Source organism: Ceratotherium simum, chromosome 28 (genome assembly GCF_057802395.1).
Source record: "Ceratotherium simum simum isolate JZ-2026a chromosome 28, ASM5780239v1, whole genome shotgun sequence".
Taxonomy (NCBI): Eukaryota; Metazoa; Chordata; class Mammalia; order Perissodactyla; family Rhinocerotidae; genus Ceratotherium; species Ceratotherium simum.
The window spans coordinates 39,737,126-39,763,577 of NC_141927.1; the positions used below are offsets into that span (position 1 = coordinate 39,737,126).

The 26,452-nt window shown below is 48.0% G+C and overlaps 1 protein-coding gene across 10 annotated transcripts; it reads left to right on the forward strand.

The window, feature by feature from the left end:
• Positions 1–1,491: 1,491 nt before the first annotated feature.
• Positions 1,492–25,335, forward strand: POMK (protein O-mannose kinase). 10 transcript variants are annotated; one of them, XM_087418609.1, is made up of 7 exons: positions 1,659–1,991; positions 3,813–3,919; positions 4,514–4,606; positions 5,787–5,952; positions 9,118–9,215; positions 10,259–10,561; positions 22,225–25,335. In XM_087418609.1, exons 6-7 carry the CDS (start codon positions 10,280–10,282, stop codon positions 22,993–22,995), a joined length of 1,053 nt encoding a protein of 350 aa, XP_087274735.1. In that variant the 5' UTR covers positions 1,659–1,991; positions 3,813–3,919; positions 4,514–4,606; positions 5,787–5,952; positions 9,118–9,215; positions 10,259–10,279; the 3' UTR covers positions 22,996–25,335. The 10 variants fall into 10 exon arrangements, with proteins under 10 accessions (XP_087274738.1, XP_087274740.1, XP_087274735.1 ...); XM_087418610.1 differs by lacking the exon at positions 5,787–5,952 and adding an exon at positions 7,063–7,197; XM_087418604.1 differs by lacking the exon at positions 5,787–5,952.
• The last annotated feature ends 1,117 nt before the right edge of the window (positions 25,336–26,452 follow it).

Sequence of the window (26,452 nt, forward strand, 5' to 3'; positions counted from 1 at the left end):
CACGGGCCAGCCCATGAGTGGTGTAGGTCTGCACCCGGGATCCCAGCCCGGGCTGCAGAAGTGGAGCACACAGAACTTAACCACTATGCCAGGGTGCCGGCCCCAGCATCATTTTTTCTTTATCGTGGTAAAATTTACCGTTTTAATCGTTTTTAAGTGGCACCACATGCATTCACATCGTTTCGCAATCATCACCGCCATCCACCCTGAACGTTATCTCCTCAAACTGAAACTCTGTACCCATTGTACAGCATCATTTTTAATGGTTCATGGATATAATATAATTTCTTTCAGAAAGCCCTATTGTTAAACATTTAAGTTTCTTTTTTCTCCTATAAACATCCTTTATCAACAACACCAGTGACATCTCTTGTACACATATCTTGCACACGTATTCAATTATTTCTACATGATAAATTCCTTGAAATGAGATCTGCTAGGACCCTTTATACATACGAGGAATTAGTACAGATTAGACAAATTGACACTCACGTATGGGTGTGCGGAAACTTTTAGATTCTGTGCATCAACAGTAGGCATTACCATTCTCTTTGGTCTCGGCCAGTCTGACAGGCAAGTAGCTTCCAGTTATTTTAATTTTCATTGTTTGGATTACCAGCATAGGCTTGGCTTTTTAACTCACATCGTGTTATTCTCTTGATTCCGAACTTGGAAAACGTGTCCGTGTAGAAGCAGATTACACTTCTGATGTAAACAAACACAAAGTTATATAATCCTATGCTTGACTTCCACCGCCGCAACCTTCCCCTCAATTTCCACCAAGTACCAACGCCGGTGAGACACGTTGAGGCCTTCTAGCTTCCCTTTGCAGACAGTCCTCCTCCTCTGGGCTTGCCCACGTTGCTGCCCGCCGGCCCTGAAGTCCGGAGGCTCAGCTTTCCCGCTCTGGGCTAAGCCCCTGAGTCTCCCCTCCACAGTGGTTCTCCACCTTCCGTGGCATCATCACCCGGCGGCCTGGTTAAAGCAGGCTGCTGGACCCCACCCCCAGGTCTGGGATGGAGCCGAGAACGCACATTTTTTTTTAAAATTTTTTGTTTATTGCAGTAACATTGGTTTATAACATTGTGAAAATTTCAGGTGAGAACGTACATTTCTAACAATTTCCCTGGAGATGGGAAGCATCAGCTTCTGGTCTGAGGACCAGGCTTTGGAAACGATCATTTGCCATGACTGGGAGCTCTTTGAAGGATCTAGATCTTACAGCTCCTCTCCACCGTACCCAGCACCAGGCTGGGCGTCCGCACTAAAACAGCAGTAGGTCAACACATCATCGTCCCCACCCGCTCGGAGAGAAGACCCAGAAGAGCAGACGGGTCGGTGCACCCGGGCTGGAAGCCCGGATGAGCTCCAACTCCGGCTTTGCGCTTCAGCCTCGGGCCCCCCGGTGCGCGGCGGGAGGCGGGCGCCAGGGGGCAGCCCGGAGCTCGCCCTGCGGCCGCTCGCTTCCGGCCGCGCAGGCGCAGGAGGCCGCGGGCCGGGCCGGGCCGGGGCGCGGGGAGCCGCAGGTGGGCGAGGCGGCGTGCGGTAGGGGCTTGGGGAGGGGTGGCCGGGGCGCAGCGTCCCGCCCGGTCCGCCGCTGACCGCGCCGCCGGCGACGGGAGGGCAAGGGCGAGGGCGAGGGGCGGGCGCCGAGGGCCGCTCGGCCTCCCGGGGGCCCGCCGCGCCTGTCCGGGGCTCGGCCCGAGTCTGCCCCGCGCGCCCCGCCGCGCGCCCGAGCGGGACTGGCGGTGGCGCCCCCGCGGGGCCGGGCTGCGGCCCCCGCTGCCGCGCTCGGGCACGCCGTGTGAGCGCAGCGGCGGCGCCCCTCTGCAGAACAGCGTCAGCCGTTCTGTGCGGTCGGCTTGTCTCCTCCGGCCTCTGCCTGTCCTGCGGAGCCGGGAGGGTGAGTGAGCCCACAGCCGGGGTCTCGAGAAGAATGATGTCGCTGTGCCCTGTGCTTTAGTGGCAAAAGGGGATTCTGCTCGTAGATGGTGGGTGACGCTAATCCGTTTCTTCTCTGGTTGTATAAACTATTCTGTGAATTGGTAAAGACTGATTTTGTTCCATTGCTTTTCTGTCTTTTTCCCTATCAGTGTCAGAAATCCTTTGTGTCTAAACAGTGCCTGGATTTCTCCTACCCAGCTGGCTCCACAGTCATTATTCCTTAACTTGCAGGGTATTTTTCAGAACCAGTAGCTTTGTGTCTTTTTGCTTATTTCTGGGCAAGAAAGTTCCTTCAGCCACACAGCCTTATCCCAAGCTCTGGGCAGCCTACTGCAGAAATACGCCTTTAAAAACGCCCGTCAGGTATGGGGGCGGGGGCTAAAGCATTCTTTAAGAAATAGACAGTTTCAGCATTCCCCACCGCCGTCCTACCCCGCACCCCGCCACCCCCTCCCCCCCGTTCAGTTCGGTCCAGTCCAACTCCTGAGGGGTGCAGGATTTAGAGGAAGAATGTGGCTTTGAGGCCGGCGAACTTGGCTCCTCCTTGTACAGTTCGGTGCCCTTGCTAAAGTCCTTTCACCTCGGACTCAGTTCTCTTATTTGTGAAACAAGAATAATAGTTAAATTTACCTCACTGAATTGGGGTGAGGTTGACACTGTAAAAGTTAGTTGAATTTCTGGATGAGTGTTTTGCTGAGAGGATTCAGAAGTGGATGTGAGGACTTCGGGATAATTGAAAGGCTAGGAGGCATATAACTGCAGAGTCAACAAGAAATGCATTCAAGGGGAATGGGTAACTGGGTAATGATGAAGATCTAACGTAGATTAGGAAATATGAATTTCTAGAGTTCTACAGAATTTTTTACGTGATGTTGGCAGCCTTTGAGTGGAAATGAAGAAAGTGGTATCCTTCCAAAAGAAAAAAAATTTATATAAACTTCAGACCCTATAAAACCTGAATCTACCCCTGGTGGCAAGGTAGGATCAGTGGAAGGTCAGAGGCAGGGCGGGTTTGAGGGTTAGAAGGACTAACCATGGGGTCTGGGCTGGTGAGGTCAGATTGGAGGAGGTGGTGGATGAGAGTGTCAGAGGACAGGCGCGTGAAGGGGTGAAGAGCAGAGTCAGCGGGAGTGAGAGCACGGGGGAGAGGAAGCAGCGTGTGAGGATGAGTTCTGATGTTTCTGAGTGCCTGCTGTAAGCTGCCCACCAAGAATACAGGGGTGCACACAACAGTGCATCATCGGGGAAGAAGGAACACACGTGCCAGAGCCTGGGCATCCCAGAGAGGTGCCTTCAAGGACTGAGGAAAGCTCAGGGGCTCGAGTGTGGGGTACAGGGAGGGGTCTGGAGAGGTGGACAGAGGCTGGATCTCAGGGGGCCTCTATGGGAGTTTGGACTTTATCCTGAGGGCAGAAGGGGGCTGTTAAATGTTTTTAAGCAAGAGGTGATCAAATCTGTCCTTGAGAATGGTCATGCTGTATATATTGGAGAGAATCTACTCCACGTGTGCACAAGGAGGTGTGTGCAGACTTGTCGTCTCACTGGTCGTAGTATACTCAGACAGTTGAAAACGGCAAGTTAGAGTTTCGTGAATCTACTTGGAGAAACCTCAAAAACAACATTGAGCTTGTAAAAAAGCAAGTTGCAAAAGGACATATACAGAGTACAATACCACTTGTAAAAAGCTTGAAAACATACGTATATTAGGTGTTGTTATTTGTGAGCACATACTCATGTGGTGAGAGTGAAAAGCATGTGTGGGAGTTATATGCACCAGTGGTTCTCAAACTTTAGCAGGCATCCGAATCACCTGGAGGACTTGTTGAAACAGATTTCTGGGCCCCACCTCAGAGTTTCTGATTCCGTAGGTCTGGAGTGAAGACTTGGAACCTGTATTTCTTGCGAGTTCCTTGGTGATGCTGCTGTGGCAGGTCGAGGGACCACAGTTTGAGAACTACTGACACACCAACTTGAGGTTGGTGATTACTTCCTGGGAGGGAGTAGAATGAGACCGGGAGGGGTCCAAAGGGGCTTCAACTATATATATAATATTTTATTTCTTTAAAAAGATCTTCGAGCCAGCCCTGATGGCCTCATGGTTCAAGTTTGGCGCCCTTACCACTTTGGTGGCCCAGCTTCATTTCCCGGTCTCGGAACCACACAGCCAGTCTGTCAGTAGGCATGCTGTGGTGGTGGCTCACACAGAAGAACTAGAAGGACTTACAACTAGTATATACAACCATGCCCTGGGGCTTTGGGGAGGAAAAGAAAAAGATAAAAAAATATGACACTGGGGCCAGCCCGGTGGTGTGGTTAAGCTCAGTGCCCTCTGCTTCGGTGGCCTGGAGTTCATGGGTTCTGGATCCCCAGCAGACCTACACACCACTCATCAAGCCATGCCATGGTGTTGACCCACATGTAAAATAGAGGAAAATTGGTACAGACATTAGCTCAGGCCAGTTTCCCCACCAAAAAAAAGAAAAACAAAACAAGGCAATGTTACTTGACAAAGCTGGATGGATGCTCATGATCTTATTTTTTGATTTTCTCTGTGCTTGAAACATTTCAGGAAAGGAAAAAAGATCCTCTTTGCTGTGTGGAGAATGGATTGGAAAAGAGAAAGAAGTGGGAGACCATGTAGGAAAGCGTTGCAGAAGCCCAGGTAAGAGTTGCTGGTGGCTCAGACCAGGGTGGGGGCACAGGAAGGGGAGGAGGGAACAGACTGAGAGAGATCTGGGGGATAGAATCGCTGTAGGTGGTGGTTGGTTGGTTTAGAGGTTAGAGGAGAGGGGGGAATCAAGTCACCTGCTCTGTGACTTGAGCAAATGGGTGGGTCATGTGCCTGTCACAGAGTGGGCACCCTGGAGAAGGAGCATGCTGGGGGAAGGAGGGAAACATCCCAGACCTTGAGGAGCCAGCTGCGTGGAGTGTAGGAGAAAGATCTGGGCCACAGTGGAGACTTGGAAATCATCAGCGTTTACATGGGCACCAAAGCATAAGCGTGGATGCGATGCCATGGAATATTTAGAATGGAAAGATGGCCTGCGACAGGCCCGAGGAACATCATCACCCAAGGAGGGCTTGGCCAGCTGCCCCCCACCCACTCTTGTATGGCCTGCGAGCCTAGAATGCTTTTACCTTTTTCAAAGTTGGGGGGGGGGATCAAAAGAAGAATAATCTTTTGTGACGTGTGAAAACTGTATGAAATTCAGATGTCAGTGTCCATAAATAAAGTTTTATTAGAACACAGCCACGGTCATTGATTTACATAGTGTCTGGGGCTGCTTTTGTACTCTGGTGAAAGAATTGAATAACCGTGACAGAGACAGTGGTGGCTTCTCAGCACTTTGCACTGCTGCTTGGTGCGCCAACAAGCCACAGTGATGTGGCCACCACTCAAATTCAACTTCTGGCCCCTAAACCTAAATACGTCCTGTCTGGCCCTTTATAGAAAACAGTTTGCTGGTCTCTGACTTAAGGTCCAAGTTGAGACACGCTTGGTCACTTTGAGTGTTGTAGAAGAGAGAAGGCAGTGTTATTCGTGTCTTTAAGAGCACCTTGTAAGGATCAGGTCCCGGTGGAAGAAGCCCTAGAGACCGGGAGGCCTGAGTGGTAAAAGTCGTCCTATTTTCAGTCGAAGTCCCTGACGGTGACAGCAGGGAATGGGCCACAGAGAAAGATGGGGGGTGAGAAGGGGGAGCGGGCAGCCGTCAGGTGCTGGGTGTAGCGGGAGAGACCAGGCAGCAGGGTGAGCAGACGGCCTCTTCAGGAGTAGAGCTGATTACTGAGCAAGCGCCTCTTAATGAGGTATAAGCAAAGCAGCACTTCCTTTCGTTCATTAGGAAACGCTGCACTGAGTGTTCTTCTACAAAAGAGTCCATTATTTCTGGAATTGCCTGTAGAGAGGCAGCGAGGTCGCTCTGCTGACCCTTCCCTGCAGCCTCCCTGGCCTGGGTAACTGGAAGAATCGAGCTGTCGCTGACTGAGGCTGTGAGCACCACGAGAATGGTGAGGGGAGAGCAGACATTAAGTTTGGGAAGTATTCTTGTTACTTTTTTAAGTTGAGATGTAATTCACATACCATAAAATTTGCTGTTTTAAAGTGTACAATTCAGTGATGTTTAGTATATTCACAAGGTTGTGCAGCCATCACCACTGTCTAATTCTAGAACATTTTCATTCAAAAAGAAATCTTGGGCTGGCCCCGTGGTGTAGTGGTTAAGTTCAGTGTGCTGCACTTTGGCAGCCTGGGTTTGGTTCTGGGGCGCAGACCTGCACCACTTGTCAGTGGCCATGCTGTTGCAGTGAGCTACATACAAAATAGAGGAAGGTGGGCACAGATGTTAGCTCAGGGTGAATCTTCCTCAGCAATAAATCAATCAATCAATCAATCAATCAATCAATCCTGTACCCACTAGCAGCCACTCCCCATTTGCCCTTTCACCTGGCCCCTGGCAACCACTAATCTGCTGTCTCTATGGATTTGCCTGTTCTGGACATTTTGGAATCAGGATTTGTGGTCTTCTGTGTCTGGTCTATTCACTTAGCATCATGATTTCGAGGTTCATCTGTGTTGCTGCAGGTGTTAGTGCCTTATTCCTGTTTATGGCTAAATAATATTCCATCGTATGGATATATCATGTTTGATTATTCATCAGTTGATGGACATTTGGGTTATTTCCACTGTTTGGCTGTTATGAATAACACTGCTGTGAACATTCATGTGCAAGTGTCTATGTGAATGTATGCTTTCATTTCTTTTGGGTATATACCCAGCAGTGGAATTGCTGGGTCATATGGTAACTCTTGTTTAACCTTTTGAGGAACTTCCAGACTATTTTCCACAGTGGCTGCACCACTTTACATTGCCACTAGCAATATATGAGGGTTCCTATTTCTTCACATCCTTGTCAACACTTGTTATTATCTGACTTGATTACAGCCATCCTGGTGGGTGTGAGGTGGGATCTTGTGGTTTTGATTTGCATTTCCCTGACGACTAACGATGTTGAGCATCTTTTCACGTGCCTATTGGCCACCTGTATTTCTTGTTTGAATATATCTATTCAAGTCCTTTGCCCATTTTTAAATTGAATTATTTGTCTTTTTATTGTTGAGGAGAACTATTATTTGGAGTTGTCCATCAAAGGTCCGAATAGAGATGTCAAGGAAGCATTCTAGAGTTCTGAGGAGGCTGGGAGCATTGGCAGGTGGAGGGATGGAGAGTCGTGAGTCTGGATGAGATCTCTGGGGGTGAGTGACGGGGGTCTGGGTCTGAGCCCTGGGCACTCCCGCGTTTAAAGTCAGAGACTCAGGAGCCGACAGAGGGCGGTTTCCTGGGAACCAAGCAAAGAGAGCGTTTTAAGGAGAGAATGATCAGCCAGGCCAAATGGTGCTGAGAGGTCGTGCCGAGAAGTCGAGCCCAGGGTGAGAGGTCGAGCCCGGGGCGGCGAATTGACCCTTGCGGTCAGCGTTTACTGACAGTCAGTGTGGGTGGGGCAGCAGTGAGTGAGGGAAATGAGTCCAGGAGAAAGCGGTGGAGAGAGTGAGTCTGCTTACCCATCCAAGGGGTTTGCCAAAGAGCGGAGAGAGGCCTAGGGCAGAAAGTGGAGGGCCCGGCGGGTGGAGAGAGGGTGTTGGAGCTGACGGAGCGGTCAGCGCGTGGTCCCCGGGCGGCGGAGGGAGCTGCAGGCGCAGTGAGGTCAACGGGCGGGAGGCGCAGTCTGCGCACAGCCTGGGGCTCGGGGGAGAGCACAGCCGCCGGGGAGCGTGTTCGCCGCCGCCGGGGAGCGTGTTCGCCGCCGCCGGGGAGCGTGTTCGCCGCCGCCGGGGAGCAGGCCGAGGGACAGGACCTGCCTTGCGGTGCTGGGGCTGGTGGCAGAGCTCTCTGATTGCTTCTGTTTTTTTCAGGAAAATAGGAAACAAGGTCATCAGCTGAGAGTGAGGGTGGGGGAGGAGGTGATACAAGTTTGAAGAGGGGGCCCTAGGCCGCGGGGACGAAGCTGGCGGGTTCACTGACCTATTGCAGTGAAGACAGCGAGACAGCACGGCGTGGGGCGGGGGTCTCAGGCGGAGGGAAGACAGATTTGCGGAATTGGGGACCGGCTGGAGTTGAAGCAAAAGTTGAAGGAAGCAGTGTTTTGATGGGCTCAAAGCCAAGCAGGGCTGTCTGTAAAGAGGTCAAGATCTGGTCTGGACTGCACAGTGGACGCCAGGGTGGGTTTCCTGGGACACTGCAAGGTTCACACAGACGTGCAGCGTGGTCTGCAGGAAGCGCTCGTCTGCGGCGCTGCCCGGGGCTGGAAGAGGCGGCGGCTTCTCCGGGCCCGAGCGGCTCAGCTCCTCCAGGCCAGAGCGGGAGCCTCCCTCTCCTCCCGGGAGAAGGACGAGTTCCTGGTGGTCTGTGACTTTAGAGGACAGAGTTCTCCGTGAGTGAGAAGGCAGGCGTCCTTCAGAGAAGAGGGTTGTCTGACGCCAGCTGCAGTGTCCTGAGGAGAAATGCGGTTCCCTGTTGACCCGGCGGCTGGCTCCGTCGGTGTCTGTGGTCCCAGCTCAAGGAATGGCAGGTGGACTTGGCTTTCTCCAGGAGCAGGTGTGAAGGAGCTGTCGTCTTCTGATTTTTTTCGTGGCTGGCTCCTCTCAGGCTTCCAGTGTGAGCGTGAATGTGGCCTCCTCAGCGAGGTCTTCTGGGGCTGCTTCACTCAGGGCATTTCCTCCCGGTATTCTCTGTCCTGGAACTTTTTGTTTCCTTGTTGGTTGTCTGTCTTCCCCACGTGGTTTCCCCCTGAGCTCCAAGAGGTTAGGAACCACGTCTGTTTTATTCACTCACATACCCCGGTGCCTGGAGCACGGCTGGCAGGGAGCAGCTGCTTAATCTGTGTTGAAGGAATGAGTGGCCGGAAGGTGGCGATGGAGGTGGAGGGAGCCCACTGGGACCAAAGAGAGGCTGTGAGGAGACGGGGGCTCTGAGCCCAGACAAGCTGACAGGGTTCAGTGACAGTGGCCAGGCTGCAGGAGGCCTTCCCTGCGGCTCCTGGGGCTCGGAAGCCTGAGGGACACCCAGGCGCTTCCACCTGGGGAAGGGGGACCATGTGCACTGTTGCCGTTTGTCTGTGTGCAGAGTTGCAGAGAGAGAGGTTTTTAACACACCTTGCTCTTGGTACTTTCTGGCAGAGTACTTTCAAACCAGTGCCCGGGGCCAGCCAGAACACTGACTGACCCAGGTGTCTGGATGGAGACCTGAGCTGGGAGAAGAAAGACGCTCCTGGAAGGTAATGTTTCCTGTCACAGATGTCTCAGACACAAGAAGCACAGGGTCAATTCTGTCACTAGTGTCCCCTGTGCATCCCAGTGCTGCTATTCAGCTGGCACCACTGGTGTGGCCATATCCCTTGTTAGAGTATTGACACACCTCCATTCTGGTTCCATTCTGGGTCAAGCACCCTGAATGTCAAGCACCCAATGTCCAGGGTCCTTCCCCAGCCCTCTCCCCTCCCGACCCCACCATCCAGCAGCTAAAGTAGTAGTGCCTGCCTTCACCAGGGGCTCCCTCCAGCTCCAGTGCTAGAGCCGGAGTCCATTCAATTGGTGAGTGTCCATGCCGTATCAGTGGTTACTTAGTGTGGGGATCACCTCTGTGCCATCTTCTCTCCATTCTCACCACCATTGTTCTAGCTCACGTACTCGTCAGCTCTTCTCCCAGATTGTTGCCGGGGCCTCCTAACCAGTCTCCCAGCCTTAGTCTCTTCCACCAAATGCGCCTTTCACACCAGCTGAAGAGTAGCCTTTGCCTCTTAAAAACCTTAAGGAGCTTTTGAGTATCTTCCGGGGGACATCGCAACTTCTTAGCCAGGTTCAAGAGGCCCTCAGCATTCCAGCCCTCACCCACCACCCTCGCTAATCTCCTACTGCTCTCCTTTATCCATCTTCCTCCCTGGCCCCACTGGACTAACAAATTCATAGTTTGCTTTCATTTTACTAACTGTTCCTTGAGTATCTACTCAGTGCAAACTGCTGTGGGAGAGACAAAGGCAGGGTCAGACACAAACACCTCCCTTCTCATCGGATCTGAAGTAGATGAACCCGGACTGTGGTTGGTAATAAATAATGATCATGGGCACAGGTGAGACTGAACGTTTAGGATGAGCCTTGCATTCAGTACCTTCCTGAATCCTCACAGTGACACTGAAGGGAGCAGGATCCTTGAGCAGTGGAGGCGTGAGAGGGTGTGGCACCTTTAGTCCTTACTCTTCAAAACACTTTCATGGAAATAAAAATGGACTGTTGTTATTTCTTGTTTTATTTTGTACTGTAGGAAATTACAGAGGCTAACAACATGGAAAAGAGGCCCCAGGACGGTAGAATAGGTACCCCCCACAGAGAGGTGCCCCCGGTGGTGGGGCTGCTGCTGGCCATGGCCCTCATGAACGCGCTCCTCTACCTCTGCCTCGACCGGTTCTTCATTTCCCCTCGACTGTCTGCTGTGGACCCTGGCCACTGTCCCCACGGCTACTTCAGAATGGGACAGATGAGAAACTGCTCACCATGGCTGTCCTGTGAGGAGCTGAGGACAGAAGTGAGGCAGCTGAAGCGCGTTGGGGAAGGAGCTGTGAAGAGGGTGAGTTCCTGATTGACTCCTGCTGACTCCTGCGTTACCTTGTGGGCGGTGCCCTGGAGGCGGTAACCCAGCCGCTGTTGGGGAAAGCAGCTTGGCGGTCTGTGTTAAGAGCTCTTGAAATGTTTCTGCCCTTGAGCCCAGTGATCTCACGTCTGGGGCTTGATCCTAATAAAATAATCCAAAGGAGGAAAAAAGCTACATGCATAAAGGAGTACCTTGCTTTGTTATGGGTAGTAATAGGAAACTAGAAACAATAACTATAGGGGAATGTTTAATTAAAGGATGGTCCACCCACTTCACAGAATATTCTGCAGCCATTAAGTATAGTTAGGAACCCCGTGTAGCAACATGAAAAAAATCCTGGTGGTAACTGAAAAAAGCAAAATATAAAATTGTACAATACACTATTCAACTGCAAAATTATGTCTTTATGTAGAAAAATATAAAAATGATGGAAATTGTGTTATGGTTGAAGATTATGGGCAATTTTTTTGGGTACCAGCCAAAGGTACCCAAATGATGGGTACCAGCAGAGGCCCCAGGACAGAGCATGCCTGGTTGTCTGGGGCTGAGGAAGGAGCCCGTGTGACCAGAGGGCAGGATGAGGAGAAGAGAGGTAGCACATGAGGTCAGAGAAGGGTGACCGGGGTGGTGGCAGGGTCGTGCTGGGCCTGGCAGGACCTGGGGAACCGTTGGAGCAATTTGAGTAGAGGAATGATGTGGTCCGATGTGAGTGGAGAGTGACCAAGGCCTGGCGAGGGTGGAAGTTTCGTTAGGCATTGCCGGTGAAAGATGGTCTCAGCTTGACAAGGGTGTTAGCAGTGGACATAGTGAGAAATCAGTGGATTCTGGATGTATTTTATTATTTTTGTGTGTGTGTGTGAGGAAGATTAGCCCTGAGCTAACATCTGTTGCCAATCCTCCTCTTTTTGCTGAGGAAGATTGGCCCTGGACTAACATCTGTGCCCATCTTCCTTCACTTTATATGGGACGGCACCACAGCATGGCTTGACAAGTGGTGTGTAGATCCATGGCCAGGAATCGAACCTGTGAACCCTGGGCTGCCGAAGTGGAGTGTGTGAACTTAACCACCATGCCACCCGGCCAGCCCCTATTCTGGATGAATTCGAAAGGTAGAGCCAGTAGTATTTCCCAGTGGGTTGGAAGTGGGGTGTAAGAGGAGGCGAGGGTGTCATTACCTGAACGGGGAAGATGGGAAGGCACAGATTTTGTGTGTGTGTTAGGTGGGCACATTAAGGCCATTTAGATGTCCAAGTGGAGACACAGGCGGCTGGGTGGATGCCCAAATCTAGCATTCGGGGCAGGGGTTGGGGTATGAATTTGGGATGGTATTGAAAGCACTCGGATGTGAAGAAATCGCCAGGGAGGGTGCAGGCAGAGGAGAGGACTTACAGCTGGTTTATTTCCGTCTCCTTCAAAGAGGGGACCTTGAGGGGCTGCCCACTTGTTTCCACGTTATTGCAGTTGCTCAGAACGTTTTTGGAATTTCTTTTTCAGAATTGCTTTTCACCTTGAAGGATATGTTTTTGAGTAGTTTTGATGGTGGCAAATCATTGTTTGAGGGTAGATTTGATTTTAGGGAACTCTACCAATAATGCCCATCCAATTATGGGGTTTAATACTGGGGGTACTAACTCTGAGTAATGGAGTTTTGTTTGTTGAAGTGAAGTGTGACTAAAAGGCCGATACATTGATTTTTTCCTGTCTTTGACTAAAACCTGCCCTCGGGGCACACATATTGTGACCACTGGCTGTAGCTCCACGTCAGGAGCCGTCTGTCTCGCCCCCATCGGACACCAGTGCCTGGGCAGGTGCTGGCCCCGGCACTCATTTCCTCCATAGAAGCACTGACTTGAACCGCCCCCTGCACATACCGTGCTTCCTGGCGCTGCCAGCACATCCTCTCCTCGCAGGCACCCCTCCCTGCTGGCACGCCCAGATGGGAGGCAGAGGTTTCTCAGTAGGAATTTCTGTAACCGCAGTTCTTAACCAGCGCTCTCTGGCTTCCACCTCCTCCCCTTCGAGTGCCCTTGCTTCCATAGTTCCTCTGTCTCACTGGGACCCCCAGTGTACTGATCCCGTGATGATTTCACTTTCTGACCCTCCATCCTGTCTCCACGCCTTGCTTCACCCAGCCACAGAGATTCCATGGCTGTTGTCCTCATCGCTCTTGTGCAAACGCTCACAACAACTCCCTTGCATCTCTTTCTCCATCATGCCTGGCTTGAGAGCCCCAAACCTGGTTGATCCTAACTATGCAGCAGCCCCTGCCCACCTCGTCTTAGCTAATGTTCTAGTTACATGAGTTGTTATGAAACAGAAGCCACCCAAAGGGAATTTCTTCACCCTCCCACCATCAGACCTGTAAACCTTCCAGCTCAGGTGTCTCCCTGACCTCTCACGACCTCACTCATTTAAGGTGTTCCCTCTCTGTTGCATCCTCAGTCTTTCCCACTTTGAGCATCCTTCCTACTGGCATAAGTTGGGGAAGAGGGAAAATCCCCTTCCACCCTTTCTCTTAAGGTTCTTATGGCTGGCCAGATAATTAAAAGGCAGGTTAGCAGGAGAAAATAAAACCAAGTTTAATAACATGTATACATGGGAGAAACCAGGGAAACTGAGTTTCTCGATAAAATGACAGAGATTCTCATCTTAAACACCATCTTCAGCTAAAGACCAAGGAGGATGTTGGGGGTAGTGGTTTGGGATTTCAGAGGGGAAGAAGACAATTCACATGGAGAGGGAAATGTAAATGTTTGTCAGACAATTCTTTACAGGGCCACCTATAGGGAATGTGGCCAGAGAAACAGAAATCACAGTAATCAAGAGTAAGTAGATTTAAATCCTCTCCTTCCATACTGATAAGAGTTTCCAGAGACAAGGCCATCCCCCCCCCACCTTGCCAGTACAGAGAGGGAGATACCTTTACAAATGTAAATGTTTGGTAAACAGAACTTTGATAAGAGTGGGCTTAGCGAGGACCCTGCCAGCCTGTCCATACCCAGAGTTAAATTCCTTTAGGCAGTTAGTGGGGGAGGTCAAATGTCTATCAAAGAAAATAATCAAGGTAAAGAGACATATTTCAGGGTGGTCAATTTTGATCTCCCACACATACAAACACACTTTTTAAATTGATGTCATAATAGTTTATAATATTGGGAAATTTCAGTTGTACATTATTATTTGTCCGTCACCATATATATGTGCCCCTTTACCCCTTATGCCCACCCCCTAACCCCCTTCCCCTCTGGTAACAATTAATCTGTGCTTTTTGTCCATGTGTTTGTTTATCTTCCACATATGAATGAAATCATACAGTGTTTGTCCTTCTCTGTCTGGCTTATCTCACTTAGCAGAACACCCTCAAGTTCTGTCCATGTTGTTGCAAATGGGACGATTCTGTCTTTTTTTATGGCTGAGTAGTATTCCATTTTACATATATATACCACATCTTTATCCACCCATCAGTCAATGGGCACTTGGGTTGCTTCCACATCTTGGCTATTGTGGATAATGCTGCAGTGAACATAGGGTGCATAAGTCTGTTTTAATTGTTGATTTCAAGTTCTTTGCATAAATACTCGGTAGTGGAATAGTTGGGTCATGTGGTGTTTTGATTTTTAATTTTTTGAGGAATCTCCATACTGTTTTCCATAGTGGCTGCACCAGTTTGCATTCCCATCAGCAGTGTATGAGGGTTCCCTTTTCTCCACATCCTCTCCAGCATTTGTTGTTTTTTTGTCTTGGTGATTATAGCCATTCTAACAGGTGTAAGGTGATATCTGATTGTAGTTTTGATTTGCATTTCCCTGATGATTAGTGATGTTGAACATCTTTTCATGTGCCTGTTGGCCATCTGTATATCTTCTTTGGAAAAATATCTGTTCATATCCTCTGCCCATTTTTTGATTGGGTTGTTTGTTTTTTTGTTGTTGAGTTGTATGCGTTCTTTATTTGGAGATTAACCCCATGTCAGATACATGATTTGCAAATATTTTCTCCCAGTTGGTGGGATGTCTTTTCGTTTTGTTCATGGTTTTCTTTGCCTTGCAAAAAGCTCTTTAGTCCAAACACACACTCTTCAAAAACAAAATCCTCTTCCCTTGATTCCCTGTTCCTCTGTAGCTACCGTCCGTTCTCTGCTTCCTCTACAGTGGAGCTGCCGTCGCTCTGTCTCTGCTTCCTCTTCTCGCCTTCACTCTCTCATCCTCTTCCAGTGTGGCTTCCAGATGCCACCACTCCAGTATCTTATCCAGGTTGGATGTTGCTCTGGCTTCCTCTCACTTGATCTTTTCTGCAGCCCTGGATCCGGTGGACCCCTCCCCTGTTCTCGCACCCTGGGGCCGCAGCACCACCACATCTTTGAGTGTTCCTCTCCCTCGCTGGCCGTTCCTAATCACTGTCCTTTGCTGCTTCTGTTCCCTGTCTTGCCTCCAGATCAGTGGTTCTCAGCCAGAGGTGATTTGCTCCTCAGGGGGACATCTAGCAACAAATAGAGACGCAATTGCCGTTGTCAGAACAGCAGGGAGAGGAGGTGATCCTGGCATCTACTGTGTAGAGGACAGGGATGCTGCTAAAAATCATCCTCCGATGCACAGGGCAGCCCTCACCCTCAACAAGTAATTATCTGGCCCAAATGTCAATAGTGATGAGGTTGAGAAACCTTATTCCTCTTGGTTCCTTTGTGGATCCTCTTGTCTTCTTTAGATACACCCTTAGGTGATGTAGTCTAGCTCCGTTGCTTTAAATACATTTTATATGCAGGTGACTCCCAAAGTTGTATCTCTAGCCTGCCCCTCTCCCCTGAGCCACAGCTTTGTATATCCACCTATTTATTTGGCATCTCTACTTGGAGGTGTCTTGAGCATCCAAGTATGTCCAGTGTGGACCTCTTGGTAATTTCCCCCTCTGAGACCCAGCCTTCCCTATCTCAGGAAATGCCATCACTTCCCATCCAGCTGCTGAGCCAACACCTGGGGGTCACCTTGAGTCCTCTCACTCCCTGCCCTTAACTAAGCCAAGAGCAAGTTCTATCAGTGATATTTCAAAACGTGTCTCAAATTTGTTTGATGGTCTCTCTGACCCCTGACCCATTTTAGCTAAGTCACCATTAGCTCTTACCTTGGAACAGATCTCCCTGCTTCCACTTCTGCCCTTCCCCGTGCACCAGGCAGTCATCTAAACACGATTCACATCATGCCTCTCTCTTACTTTAAAACCCCTTTGGGGGCCTCCCATTGCCCTTTCGAAAAGACCCCACACCTCTTCCTGAGATCTGCCACACCCTCCCTGATCTGGGCCTGCCTACCTCCTAAACTCCTTCCAGAGGGTCCCTCACCCCCACCCTGCAGGCACCCCGCCCTTTCTTTTGTTCCTTCATCCAAGAAGCTCTTTCTCACTTTGGGGCCTTGGCAGTTGCCTTTCTCTACCTGAAACTCTCTGCCTCCACCTCTGACATGGCCGCGGCCAGCTCCTCATCATCCAGGTTTCAGCTCGGAGGTCCCTTCTCCAAGAGGCTTCCCTTCGCCCACCCCCACCCCCACCCCCCATCTAAACCCCACCGCTTGGGAACTCTCATCTGTCCTCTGCTGTGTTGTCCCTCATAACTGTAAGTCCCCTGAGGAATGAAAGGTGTGTCCTCAGCATCTGGCCCGGTACCTGGTTCATAGAACACGTGTTAGCGGCCAGAACACCAAGACTCATCAGGTGAATCCACATAAAATAAAATACTGGCTTATGTCGACTCAACCACTAACCATTCTATAGATAGGAGAGATAAGGTGAATTTTACTTGAGCCAAGCTGAGGACTAAACCCTGGGAAGGAGTCTCCACAAAGGAAGAAAGCATTCTAGAGAAGCATGGTTTTTCGTACAGTTTTATGCCTTTTTAGAACAAAGAACATATATCAAACATGCCCAAGGTACATATTCATCAAAGTTCCAAAGAGATACTCAGTTACAGATTAGCAGGTCAGCATGACTCTGCCATCCGGGAAAGGGAGCTTGTCTTCAGGAGCACTGATACTGCGTGTGGGAGGGGAAGTATGCATCCTTATCTTCAAAGAGTTCTTTTACTTTGAGATCGTGTTGAATGCATTCTTATCTAATGGTTAAAGCAGATGTACAATGTATGCGTGACAGGCTGTAAGTTAGGCTTCTTTAGTTCAGACCAAATCAGGTTTAAACCAGAGTAGCTACCCCATGTTCCCCAATATGTGAAAATTTCCTATCGCTTAGCTTTGATGGTTTCCTCAGTATACAAATCCCCTACTGCCCACTTCTTTCCCCAGACTGTGTGTTTTTGGTTTGTGTCTGGAATTGCCAGGGGCGGGTGACCTCTGCCTGGAGCCGAGTGCAGCTTTGCCTCTGAACTGCTGAACTGCCATAACTGCCTCGTGAAAGGCAGATTGACCCACTGCTTTTTCTTTCTTTCTTCTTTAATTATGAAAGCAGTAGATTGAATTCAAATATTCAGAAGGAGGCTCAGTACAAAGTACAACTTCCCCTCTCATCCCTCTTACTCTCTCCATCCCTAGTCTGATTCCCTGGGGATAACAGTTGGGGATTCATCCCTTTTAGATTTTTAAACTCAAGATTACATTAAAAGAATCAGATACATACCCTGCCAGCCATCTCAAGAACAGTAATACCCCTGTCTCCAGGGGTGGCCCATTTTCTGAAACATAAATTTGGGGCCACAGTACTAGTGAGGAAGAAGAAAGATTATGTAGAACAGATTCTTCCAGAAGGCAGCAGGTCCAGTCCCATTGCTGGGACAGCCAGGGCATGATTCGGGTCATGCCCTGTGTTGACCTGGGATGAGCAGAAAGCAGTGTGGCCTCATGTATCCTCTGTGTGCCCAGCCCATGATGATGACTGTAGAGATCTCAAATCACTGTTGGAGTTTCTACAGTTGCGTGTTTTTTCCTTTAAAATTATAGTACATTAAAAAGCCATAAAGTTTGCGTTGGATCCTGTCAGGAGAGTGTATTCGATTCTTTCTCTTACATTAACCTGTAGCCCTCTAGTTTTGTGTAACCTTGAGAAGGATCTTATGTGGTCTATTTTTAATGCTTAAGGCTGTCTGGAGAACATATGTTCCATGAATTGTATATTTAAAAGTGTGAAATAACGGTGTCCATTTCTCAGTCTCCTTTGCAGCCTCCACCTCTTCTTCCCTCTTAACCTCGGACCTTTCTTCTCCCATGCTCGCACCCTGGGTGGCCTCATCCAGCCTCGAGCCTTTATTTGCAGCTGAGACCTCTCCCCTGAACTCGCTAGACTTTTCTATCCAACTGCCTAGCCTTCATCTCCACTTGGGTGTCTGAAAGGCTTTGAATGTGTCCCAGATCGTCCCCCTCAGCCTGTTCTTCTGTATTCTCCCCATCACAGTTAATGACCACTCCATCAGTCCAGGTGTTCACACCACCACCTGGGCAATATCCTTGACTTGTCTTCCTCTCATCCACATTCAGTCTGTCAGCAGGTTACAGTGTCTCTACACTCAGAAGAGACCCGGAATTTGACCACGCCTCAGACTTCTCCCCGTGTCCCCTCCCCCCATCCAAGCCACCATCGTCTTGTACCCAGATTATTGCAGCAGCCTCCAGAGTGGTCCGTCTGCTTCCACACTTGCTCCCCGCCTGCCCCCTTCCGTCTCTTCTCAACACAGCAGCCAGAGAGCTGCTATTAAATTATAAGTCACATAGTGTCTCTCCTCTGCTCAGAATCCACTGGTGACGCTCTGTCTCACTCTGAGTAAGAGCCAGAGTCCTTTCAATGACTGAAAGGCCTTACGGGGTCTGCACGCCCTCGCCAGCGTCTACTCCTTTCCCTTTGCTCATCCCCTCCAGCCACCCTGGCTTTGCTGACCTGGCAGCCTGTGGACGTGCTCCCGCCCCAGGGCCTTTGCCCTTGCTGTTCTTTCTGCCTGGGACGTAGTTCCCCGGATATCACATGGCTCATTCCTCTACCTCCTTCAGCTTTTTACTCAAACGTCACCCCAGTGAGAGCTTCCCCAACACTATTTAAAATTGTAAACCCTTCCCTGCTTCATTTTTCTCCAAAGCACGTTTCACCTTCCAATATACTTTATATATTCCCTGTTTATTTTCTTTATTGTCTGCCTCCTGCATTAGAATGTAAATTACACAGAGGCAAGGATTTATTTCAGTTTTTTTATTGACATAAATACTTGTTAAATGAATGAAGACAGATATGACTACGCAACAGGTAAATTCTTTGTACTACAAAAGACCACATAAACTAAGCTAATTATTTTCTAAAGTTTGTCTTTTACATATACAATAAAGGATCACATGAATAATATATAAAGAGCTCTTAGAAATTATTAAGTACAAAGCAAACAACCCCATAAAAAATTGGAAAAAGGGCACTGAACAGACTTTCTGCAGATGACGTACTGAAATGCTAATGAAGCTGAAAGGTGCTGAGTCTCAGTAGTAGTCAGGGAAATGCAAATTGGAACGGTAAAATGTTTTTCATCCATTAGATTGACACAGATTACAACGATTCATAACATCTAGTGTGATTCAGGCTGTAGAACATAAGATTCCTACACGACTGGTGAAAGTGTGTGTTGGCACAGACTTTGGAGGGTACTGATGGCTGTATGTATTCTTCAGTAATCTGTCTACCTACCTGGTGTATAAAAACACTTGCAGATGCGCACAGAGATGTAGATATAAGGCTATTCATTGTAGCACTGTTGTTAATAAGAAGAAAATGGGAAATAATTTAAATGTCCATCAAGTCTTTAAAAATAGATCACATAAGATCATGTTAAAGGTCTATACAGAGTTATAGAGCTGCATGAGAGAATGAACCTAATCTGTTCTGACAGCATCTGTTCTAAATTTTATGAATTTTTATTATATTCTACTTTAGTTTTAAAAAAGAAATGATCATCTGTGAAACCTTACCAAAAATATACCAGCATAGGTAGTATACCCATACTATGAAACATTATGCAGCTTTCAAAAAAATCACCTAGATCTATATATACGTACGGGAAAGATTTCTGAGGCATCAGTTAAATGAAAAAAGCAAGTTGCAATATATGTATGTTATAATCCCATTTTATGTAACAGCAAATTCAAATGCTATTTTATGTGTGTCCATTAATACATGGAAAAGTATAGAGAAACTTCTGGGAGGCTACCAACCAAACGGTGTACAGGTTTCCTTTGGGTTGGGAAGTAAAAGCAGGGGGAAGGAGATCTACTGCTTCTGTATTTGAATTTTTACCAAGAAAACTATTCATGATTAATTTTCTAATTAAAAAAAAAAGATTACGCCGTTTTCTCCAAATAAGAGAGTTTTAGAAAATGTTAAAAAGGAACTAAATTAGAGATTGCTGGGAAATGATTCTTAATCTCTGCCTTGCAAATATTTAACACTGGGGGTTTCAGATATTTGTGAGTGATCCCGAAGACTGATAATATTTAAAGATAAATAATATTTAATAGTCTGTCATTTATCTGAGGCACAAAAATGAACAACATAAACAAGGGTTCAGGAGGAAGTCGTGGGGCCTGTGGTTGAATGTCCCCACCGTTTATTGTTGAATAAGTGTAGCAGCTTTCCTAGATGATCACTGTTTTTATGTGAAAAATGGACCTAGAAAACCAAAGCCACCTGCCGGTGCTGGTGGGGACCGTGAGGAGGGGTGAGGAAGTGACGGATCTCAGCAAAAAATCAGATTTTGGTATTAGAGTCAAATATCAAATTCAATGCTGACGCAGATCTATAGAGAGAATATGATCCATATAAAAGTTAAAATATATATATTCATGAAACTTCTAGTGAATGTAGCAGCCAGAGCAAAATGGCTTTTTAATAGAAATTATCATCCATAGTAAAAATTCTCAAATTTGATTTTTTGAGAAGGTCTTGAAAGATTTCTCTCTTGAATATTAAGGGTCAAATGTAGTTACCTGGGTTTTTCCATTAATGAACCTCCCTTCTTGGATCCAAAAGAAATCTTCAAAATCCTCTAGCCCACCTCCATTTGACATAATATTTTTTAGTTCTTTTAAAAAAGTTTTAAAATATAAAAGTAATATATGTTCATTCTGGAAAAGTTGGAAAATACCAAAAGAAATAAAGGAAAAAAATCCAGAATCTTACCGTATAAAGAGAACTGGAACATTAGCCTGTCTCCTTCAGTGTCTATGTCATTTTGTCTTGTTTTACACAGTTAGAGCTGCACACGTCCTTTTTCACCTGTAGCGTTACTTTTTTCTGTGGAAACTCCATCAGTAGATGCATTTTGCTGACCACATAATACTCTTTTGAGTGGTCCTACCGTAACTGAACTACCCCCAGTTCTTGATGGGTGGCTAGGTTCCATTACTTTTATAAGTAATGCCAGATTTTTATTCCTAGAGCTTTTTACCTATTTCAGGTTGTTGCCTTAGATAGATTTTATTTTATTTATTTTTTTGTTAAGGAAGATTGACCCTGAGCTAACATCTGTGCCCATCTTCGTCCCCTTCTTTATTTGTGGGACAGCGCCTCAGCATGGCTTGATGAGCGGTGCATAGGTCCGTGCCCAGGATCTGAACCTGTAAACCCTGGGCTGCTGAAGCGGAGCACATGAACTTACACCACTGGGCCGGCCCCAAGATAGATTTTAGATTTAGATGTTAAAGGGTCTTGATAAATGATGTCCCAAATTGCTTTCAAAAACCGTAACCTTTAATGTAACGATGAAGAAGTAGAAGCTCAGAGAGACACAGCCCGCGGGGCAGAGGCAGCCCATAGCAGCGATCTCCTGACATCTAAGCCTGTTGTCTCTCCTGCAGTCTTCTGCCTTCCCTCTGGGGATTTAAGCAGAAGCTCAGAGGTTCTTAATCACAGCCCTTCCTGTAGGCCTTTCCCAGCTAATACAAATTGAGAGTCAGGCGGTACTGTACAGTTGCTCCTCCGTTAGCTGTGGACCAGGATGGGCGGGTGTGCCAGGACTGGTGTGGCGTTGCAGCTCCTGCTTCTACAGCTGAAGTAACACCAAACCACAGACCATATAAAAATGTTTTCCTTCCATAGGACTGTTCCTATTCGTGGTTTACTATGCAGCCTTTTAAAATTAGTGAGCAGTATTGTTATGTGTGACAGGCTGGCTGGGCTCGACTCCCTGCGTAGGATTCTCCAGATCTCCAGTGAGCACTTCTCCAGTTTTCTCCCTCCCTCCCCTCCCCTTTGTGCTGCAGTATTTTGGAACTGGTTTCTGTTTGCCACTTAGTGCCTTTATACATGCAGTCCCATCTCCTGGGACTGGGCTCCCATTCTCTGCATCCACCTTGTAAGCCCTGATCCCAGGAGCCCTCCAGCACCCTTTCCACACGGCCCTCAGCACCCTGACCTGTCAGTTCCTTCCACCACCTCCTGCCCTGGGCCTCTACACAGGGATGTGGTGCTTGCCTCACTGAGCACCGTGTGTTTGCCCATAAGTGAGTCTTTGTGACTAGCCTAAGAGCAGCTCTCGGTCTGGGTGTGTGTCTCATTAGTTCCTGTATCCTCTGCACCACATCCAGCACTTAGAACATGCTTGCTGAGTTGTTTCCTGCTCACTAACACAGGTGAAGGTTTCAGGTTTGACGTTCTCTGTGGCTTTGTTTCAGGTCTTTCTGGCAGAGTGGAAGGAACGCAAAGTTGCTCTCTCACGGCTCACCAGTCTGGAGCTGAAAGACGATTTCCTCCATGGGCTGCAGATGCTGAAGTCTCTGCAGAGTCAGCACGTTGTCACGCTGCTTGGCTACTGTGAGGAAGACAACACCATTCTTACTGAGTATCACCCCCTAGGTGCCTTGAGCAACCTGGAAGAAACACTAAACCTTTCCAAGTACCAAAATGTGAACACGTGGCAGCACAGGCTGCAGCTGGCCGTGGACTACGTCAACATCATCAGCTACCTGCACCACAGCCCCCTGGGCACACTGGTCATGTGCGACTCCAGCGACCTGCCCAAGACGCTGTCCCAGTATCTGCTGACGAGCAACTTCAGCATCGTGCTGAACGACCTGGACGCCCTGCCCCTGGTGAACCGCAGCTCCAGGATGTTTGTGAAGTGCGGCCACAGGGAGCTTCATGGCGATTTTGTGGCTCCAGAGCAGCTGTGGCCCTATGGAGAGGACATGCCTTTTCATGATGATCTCATGCCCTCGTATGATGAGAAGATCGACATCTGGAAGATTCCAGACGTTTCCAGTTTCCTTTTGGGGCATGTCGAAGGCAGTGATATGGTCCGATTCCATTTGTTTGATATTCATAAGGCATGCAAGAGCCAGACTCCTGCGGAAAGACCCACTGCTCGGGATATCCTGGACACTTACCAGAAAGTTCTGAATTTACTCAGAGACACCGTGATGTCTCAGACGAGAGAAATGCTATAAAAACCAGTCCAGTCTGTGAAGGATGGGATTTAAGGAATAAGTGGCGTAGTTGCAGCAGTTCTGCCCTGACAGTAAGGTTTCCGCCGTTCAGCCGTGTGGTTCTTCCTCTGCGTCCATGTGCACATGTGAGCGTTCTACCTCTCCTGGCAACCTGGAGGAAGTTGATAAGCAAGAGCAAACCCAGCTTGATTCAAGTCTGGCTTTGCTTTCTAAGGCTGCTCTCTCCCAGGGGAAGATGCAGAGAAGCGGGAATCTAACCGGTATCTGAAAAGAGCCTTCACCTGCCCTAATAACTGAATTTGCAAGCTTGTAAGAAATGTATGTAGAGAAGGTTTTTAAATGGCAGTATATGAAAGAAACATACAGTAGTTCTCCAAAGAATATTTTTTCTTCACTTTTTTAGATGGTAGTCAACAGACAGGGTCACGGGAGTGTTGGTGGTCTGTTTCACGTAGTATCGGTGAGTCATCTTTACTGTTCTGAATAATTGTTCTGTGAAGCTCCTGTGCCATCCTCTTTCCAACGAGCTGAGGGAGAACTATGAGAGCATGCTCTTGGAAATTTTGAATGGATAATATATGTAAAACAGCAAGTGTGAGGGAAATGAATTTATGTTACTGCCTTGGATGGTGCTTGTACAAGTCCTGTTTACCTTCCAGCTGGGTTTTCTGTGTCGAACATTAATTAGTGTGAACATTTTACGTCAGCAGTGTCACTCATCCTTGGGAAGTGTCAAACTCTTCCACCTGAGTTGCATGATTGAATCCTTCAAAAAGTTCTTTCCTTGGTCACTGTCGTCGTCACTTGCAGGGCGTGATGGAGTTGGTGCATCTTAATCATTAATAATGTGGTTACGGCCGACATTGAGGGGCAGAGACACTCTGCAGCAGACTCTGCCTTCCCCTGCACTTGAGCGGTGTCAGAATCACTGGCATCACTGGAGCTGGTTCCCACCCCGGAGTGTCTGACTCAGGGGGTCGGAGGCGGAGCCCAAGACTCAGCATTTCTACCTGGTTCCCAGGGGATGCTGGTGCTGCTGGTTTGGGGACAACATTTTGGGAACCACTGCCCTTAACTGTCAGGGAGGACCCCACAGGCAGTAGGATAGGACAGAGCTATCAGTATTATCCCCTATTCTGCTTCCCGTGGTTGATTGGGTCCTGTGGCTCATCAGAGAATGTGCTCGCCCAGAGTGTTTTGTCACTTTTTGTTGTAAAAACACCGCCACAACCCACTAGGGTGGCTGTGATGAAAAGGGAGGACAATAACGAGGAGGGATGTGGAGACTCGGAGCCCTCACACACGGCTGATGGGGATGTAAAATGGTGCAGCTGCTCTGGAAAACAGTCTGGCAGCTCCTCAAAACATTAAAAATAGAGTTCCCATGACCCAGAAGTTCCACTCCCAAGTATTTACCCAGGAGAATTGAAAACATGTCCATAAAAAAATTTGTACACAGACGTTCACAGCAACATTATACATAATAGACAAAAGATGGGAATAAACCAGATGTTTGTCAGCTGGTGAATAGAACAAGACAATGTGATATATCCATACAGTGAGATAGTATTCAGCCGTAAAAAGGAATGAATTACTGATACATGCTCCAACATGGATGAACCTTGAAAACGTGCTAAGTGATGTTGGAGGAGGTAATTGAATGGATGTGACCTCCAGTTGACCCAAGAACTGGGCGTTTGGAAGCTCCTCACCCCTTCCCCTGTCCTTGGAATGTATACTTTCCTCACTGTTCGCACAGTGGGAGCCATTTCAAGGACGCAACCTTGAGAGAGCAGTGTATTGTCGAGACCATCTGGACGGTCTACATGACTGAACCCCATTAAGGCCTCTACATAAACTTTTAAGACTCTGGTGGACAGTGAAAGGATCATCTTGTGGCTGCTCAAGACAAGTATCGTAAGTATATTCCCTCACTGATTAAACCTGCCCCCTACCAATCTAGAGTGCCTGCCTCTTTCTTCCTTCTCTCCTTGCCCTCTGTGTATGGAGCCAGTTTGTGATCCAACAAGTGAAAGAGGCCAGTGGCAAAAGACTACATGTTGCATGGTTCCATTCATATGAAATGTCCAGAATAGCCGAATCCATAGAAATAGGACATAGGTTAGTGGTTTCCAGGGGCTGGCAGGAGGTTGGGGGTAAATAATGGGGAGTACTTGTTAATGGGTATAGAGTTTCTTTCTGGGGTGATGAAAATGTTCTGAAATTATGTAGTCGTGATGGTTGCACAACTCTGAATATACTAAGTAACACTGAACTGTATAAAAAGGGAAGATTTTATGGTATGTGAATTATATCTCAATAAAGCCAAAAAACCTCACATCTGTGACAAGTATCCCGTGTATCCTTCATGACTCTTCACTTGACATAGGGAGTTATCATGTGGAGTCGTTGATTAGGTATTACCTGTTCATGTTGTAATTCTTGTTTGAGGGTTTTTCTTAGCTTTTTTTTTGACTTTGCATTGGAGCAGAACTAACAGTTTCAAACAAATTTTTTAAATATTGACAGCTGAGCTAAAATAAACAGCATGGTGAGGGGAAGGGACACTGTACTAGGATGAGAAGACCTGAGTTACAATCTCAGCGTTGCCTCAGATTGATTGTGTGGCCTCAGACAAACCCATTTCTAGAATGGGAGAGTTGGTGGGAGTCATTTCCACCCAGCAGAGGCTCCTGCTGTGCCTCTCCAAGTTCTCTGATGCCTTATAATGCCAGTGCCAGACCCCTGACTGGACCTTGCCTGTCAGGGTTCAGTCTTTAGCTTGTGCTCGAACATAATTCAGTGCCAACAGAACTGCAAAATCGTAAGAGGAAGTTACATTCTAACTGAAACCTAGATGGGGAATTCATCGCCCCCATAGCTTGCTGCCTCACATTCAGCAGAAGTATAGTCAGGAGAAGAGGCAGATGAGGTGAGCCATTCTCAGCGTGCAGCCAGAGATTCAGTGCTCTCTCCCTGCTTACCTTATTCCAAGTGTTAAAGAAAGAATCGTCACCACTGCACAGTTTATAATGTGCTTTCTCATTATCTCGTGATGCTACAAACACTAAGCTTCTGGGGGCCGTCAGTGACTGTTAATGGTTCGGCAGAGGTGTTCCCACACAAAGGGCACGATCTCCTCGCCGTGAGACAAAAGCCAATCATCAAGAGGCAAGATGGTGGAAAAGAAAGGGCAGTTTATTACAGCTTGCTAGCAAGAGGGAAGATGGCCAACTAACGTTTCAAAGAACTGTCTTAGGGGGCACAAAATCTTAACAGCAGTTATATAGGCTGGTGGGTTACAGGGGAGGGCGTTAGGAATGTTGACCTTCTGGTGTTACAGACTGGGAGTGCCACACCAGATCTTTCAGTTTTGCTTGATGATGGCTATCAGCATAGACTCTCTGTTCGGGGGTCATCATATCCTAAGGAACTCAAAAGAACAAAGTTATCAACT